The sequence below is a fragment of the Suricata suricatta genome, chromosome 10 (assembly GCF_006229205.1).
Source record: "Suricata suricatta isolate VVHF042 chromosome 10, meerkat_22Aug2017_6uvM2_HiC, whole genome shotgun sequence".
NCBI classification, from domain to species: Eukaryota; Metazoa; Chordata; class Mammalia; order Carnivora; family Herpestidae; genus Suricata; species Suricata suricatta.
In genome coordinates this window covers 32,269,277-32,273,772 of record NC_043709.1, presented here as the reverse complement: position 1 = coordinate 32,273,772, position 4,496 = coordinate 32,269,277, and the positions used below count along the sequence as shown (strand labels likewise).

The 4,496-nt window shown below is 36.1% G+C and overlaps 1 protein-coding gene across 1 annotated transcript in view; it reads left to right on the top strand.

Annotated features, from left to right (window-relative positions):
• The window catches only part of NTS (neurotensin), an 8,894-nt gene extending 7,013 nt beyond the window's left edge, over positions 1-1,881 (top strand). Inside the window, exon 3 of the mRNA XM_029955227.1 lies at positions 1,109-1,881. Coding sequence (XP_029811087.1) covers positions 1,109-1,261 — 153 coding nt within the window. The 3' untranslated portion in view covers positions 1,262-1,881. The remainder of the gene's footprint in view (positions 1-1,108) is intronic.
• The last annotated feature ends 2,615 nt before the right edge of the window (positions 1,882-4,496 follow it).

Genomic DNA, 4,496 nt, shown 5'->3' with positions numbered 1-4,496 from the left:
AAAAAAAAAATGAACTATTATACACAAAAATCAGGTGCTCATAAGATTAGAACTTTTACTTTTTTAAATGTTATTGAATGATTTAAAACAAAAACTATAATATCATTCAGAACATAATACAAATTACAGATTATACTCACAGAGAAACGTACAACTAAGAAACTAGATTGTTGGACAGCAGCTCTTTTTCCTTCTCTGAACCTGAATAGTTGTGGGTTGAAATAAAGTACTTGGTGATACAATTCAGTGCATATGCATTATAATTAAAAACTTAACCTCCTGTCAGTATTTCTTATAATGATTCCAAAGTTTAGAGGACAATCACAAGTACAAATAAAATTTTTATATTGAACATTTTTTTAAAATTTCGCACAACTTATGTGCAAAATTCCGGGTAGAGTTCTTAGATATTTTCTGCTTGCTAAAATATGTGATCACAATTATACCAGAAAAAAAGTATTCTGAACTAATTTTAACATATGGCATATTTAATGAGGTATTAGGTAAGATGCCACGTGAAGATGAATTCTCTTAAGCTACTGAATCTGAATTTGCTTCTAATTATTAGGCACCACAATCTAAAGAGACCTTTACTATTTCACATGTGTTAATTTCTACAAAAACTAAGCCAAACAGAGCAGGCAATCCTCTGTCTGCGATTGAGAAACGGATCTTTGGAATGGCTTTCAAGTAAAGTCAGTAATTAACTTCAAGAAATGTAAAATCCTGTTGCCTTTTAAGGCCAAAACTGGCTTACTAAATTCAAAACTCTATATTTCTTGTAATTTTTGATACATTTTCATTGCATTTTAGTCTCCGTATCATAAATTAAAGCCTTAAACCTACTCAAAGATCTACTAGGTATGTTGCTTCAGTTGCATGTATGAGTGTATGGCCTTGAACAGAGAATCCGAAAAAACACGTTCTCATCCTGTCTCAGTCAGCTGATAGTCATCGGTCCTTGGACAAAACATTTAATTGCTTGAAACCTCAAACATCTTATCCATGTATGTCTTACTGTCTGAATAGCAAGGGACATAAAATATAGCAAAATACCCTGAAAGACATGACACATGTAAGTTTGATTCATTTTCTGCCTTTCTTGCAGCTAATTCAGGAAGATGTTCTTGATGCTGGAAATGACAAAAATGAAAAGGAAGAAGTTATAAAGAGAAAGATCCCTTACATTCTGAAACGGCAGCTGTATGAGAATAAACCGAGAAGACCCTACATCCTCAAAAGAGGTTCCTACTACTACTGAGAGGATAAATGTTTTATCTCCATGTGGTTGTGATTTCTCATCCTTCACCTAAATATCAAGTTATATTGGTGTGGTAATGTGACAGTACACAATTATTGTGTCTCTTCTACAATAGTGTTTTATTTGATATGATTTTTCTGTGTTAATATAAATTGAACTAAATGTTTTAAAATAAAATTAGATCTTGAGCATGATAATGTGTTGTGTATAATTGGTGTAGATATTAACTAGGCCACATATAGAATATGTTGTAATTATGCAAAGCATTTAATGGGTTGTTTAAACAGTCAAAATGTTTGACACTTTAAACCGAATTATGAAGTATTATAATGGAGTCCTAAGGCAAAGTCTAACCTATGTGTCATTAACCCAAAACAAAGTAATAATACTTCTTTTATTATTTGATTCTTTTTTTAATTGAGAGAACTACATGTTCTTTTCCAAGACTCACATAAATCTTTCAGATATGGGGGACGTAATAGTATTAAATAGGATCATCTTAAAAGGATGATTAATGGACTTGTTAATTAAGCCTCTCTTAATGAATGATCTTCAGCTGAATTTGTCTTTCTGTTAAATAAACTTAATAGCGAATAAAAAGCAATGAGCCATCAGAACCACATGTTTCTCTGAAAACGTACTTCCATTAGAAGAGTTACCCTTTACTGACATTTTCCCCCAACATACTTTGATCCAGTAAATGATAACTTTATTTTTAAATTCACTGAGGAATTTGTGTGACTATGACTTTTTTTCCACGTAGAAAACATTTTTGAGCCAGAAGGAATACTTGAAACAATTCCTCTAAGACCATACTTAGGGTCTCAGAAACCCTCACACTCTGTTCGTTCTGCCATTAGCTGGGGGTTTTTAGATTCTCACTCTTGCAAGTGTCTAGAAAGACTTCTCACAGGGCTGCAACCTAGTTCATAGTCATCCGTGAGGGAAAAATCTCAGGATGTAAGTTGTGGAATTAAGGAGTCTTCTGAACTTTTAAGTACTTTTGATAAGATTGCCCTGCCCCTAGACTAAATCTCCACTCAGGAGGATACAGCAGCAGCCCAGTCTCTGGGTTTTTCTGGTAAAACCATGACTTCTCATGACCTTCACCCAACCACCTTTCACCATCCTATCAGCTTCACCATTAAAAAGTGCCCAAGGCCCTGATCCTAAGACAAAAACTACTTCCTAGTGATTAACTGGGGGCGCCTGGGTGGCTCAGTCTGTTAACCATCTGACTTTGGCTCTGGTCATGATCTCACTGTTCAGTCTGTGAGGCTCAAGCCCTGAATTGGGCTCTTTGCTGTGAGCACTGAGCCTGCTTCAGAATCTCTGTCTCTTTCTCTCTCTGCTCCTCTCTCTCTCTCTCTCTCTCTCTCTCTCTCTCTCTCTCTCTCTGTCCCTCCTTGGCTTGAGTTCTCTCTCTCTCTCAAAAATAAATAAATATTAAACAAACAAACAAAAAGAGTAAGAATTCCCAGAGTCAGCTCCACTATTCACTAATAACCTTGGACAACTTACTTAAACTTTGCTTCTTCAACTATAAAATATGGATAATAATAAGGTTTGGAGGGGGACAAAATGGTTTCATATATATAAAATGCTTAGAATGGAGCTTGGAATATATTTATAACACCTTATATTTAGTGGTTCTTCTGGCCACTTTCATATCATGTTTCTTCTTTCTCTTTCAAAAACTACAGAGCATAACACAATTTCATCAGAATCTCTGTTTTGAGCAACTACTGATGTCTTAATTACTTGCTTCATTCAATATCCTTGAGGACTTCCATGTACATGCACAAGAGCCATCCAACAATCTCCTTCTTAGCTCTCAACATCTTCACTTTCAGTAATTAACACTTTATCCAGGGGTGCCCAGGAAGCTCAGTCAGTTAAGTGTCAGACTCTTGATTTTGTCTCAGTTCATGATCTCACAGTCTTCAGTTAGAGCTCCACAATGGACTCCATGATGGGTTTCAAGCTTACTTAAGATTTTTTTTTCTCTCCCTTTGCTTCCCCCAGCTTGCTCGTTCTCTCTCTCTCTGTCAAATTAAACAAATATATATTAAGAATCATTGTATATAGTTCATCATCAATCATTTTATAGTCTTACTGTAGAACTTTTTATTACCAATACATTCAACCTCTCCAAAATCTCAAATATAAGCATTCTACACTCCAGCCATCATCTTTTCACTCCAGTTCATACAACCTAACACCCTCACTCTGACTAATCCATCATCTCAACTTCCTTCACTTTTCGCCTTTTACTCATGCCCTTACTTTGCTCTTTACTTGGCTTAGATTATGTAGGCCAAAATTAAACTCACGGTCTTGTAACCCTCAACATCCTGATCATCTATCATAAATGAGCCTGTAAAAACACCTAGTTAGAGACTACATGTAGGTAGGAATGGTTAAGTTTGAGCCAATGTGATATTGAGTAGGAAAAAAAATGTGTTCAACTGGTGGGTCTTTTATAACTTAAACAGAAACTTCAATCCCTAAGCAATTTTCCTAAAGTTTTACGTCTTGAATATAAATTGATTTTAGCCTCACGAATGAAAATCATTTTCTTGAGGATGGCGTTGATTGATAGAGCTTAATCCTTAAAAAACTTTGTGGGGAAAAGCTGTCTTACATCCTGGGCTCGCCAGACTATTACCCGAAAAAGAAATTCATTCTAACTTACGGCACTTTATTTTTTAACCTTGTTGATACAACATCTCAACCATTATTTTAATTTTTATGATCTTTCCAGGTGTTCTCATGGTTTATTTCTTCACATCAATCATATCTCTTGCACATATGATATATCCTGTCTTAAATAACCTTCATTCAATATCTTCACTTGCTCCATTTTTTTTTAACATTTGAAAAAAAAAAAAGCCATAGACATTGTTATGCCCAGATTTTAATATCGCCCCCAAAAACCAGAGACCACCAGGGAGACCGAGTCATGCATGCAAAAGCAAAGGGCTTTACTATGGGCTTAGGCTGGCCGAGCCTAAGCTCGGGCTCACAGACTTTACCGGCGTGGTGGACCCTTGCTGAGAGCCCCAAACAAAGGTGGGGCAGGGCTTTTATGAGTTTGGGAAGGGGGAGTGACAGGAAATTGTGACACAGGTACTTTTGGCAGGACCCAATCACAACATTTAGAGTATTGACCAACCACAGAATGGGCCCAGGACCTTCACGTAGGGCGTGACTAGTCTTAGCCTCCATCTTTAGG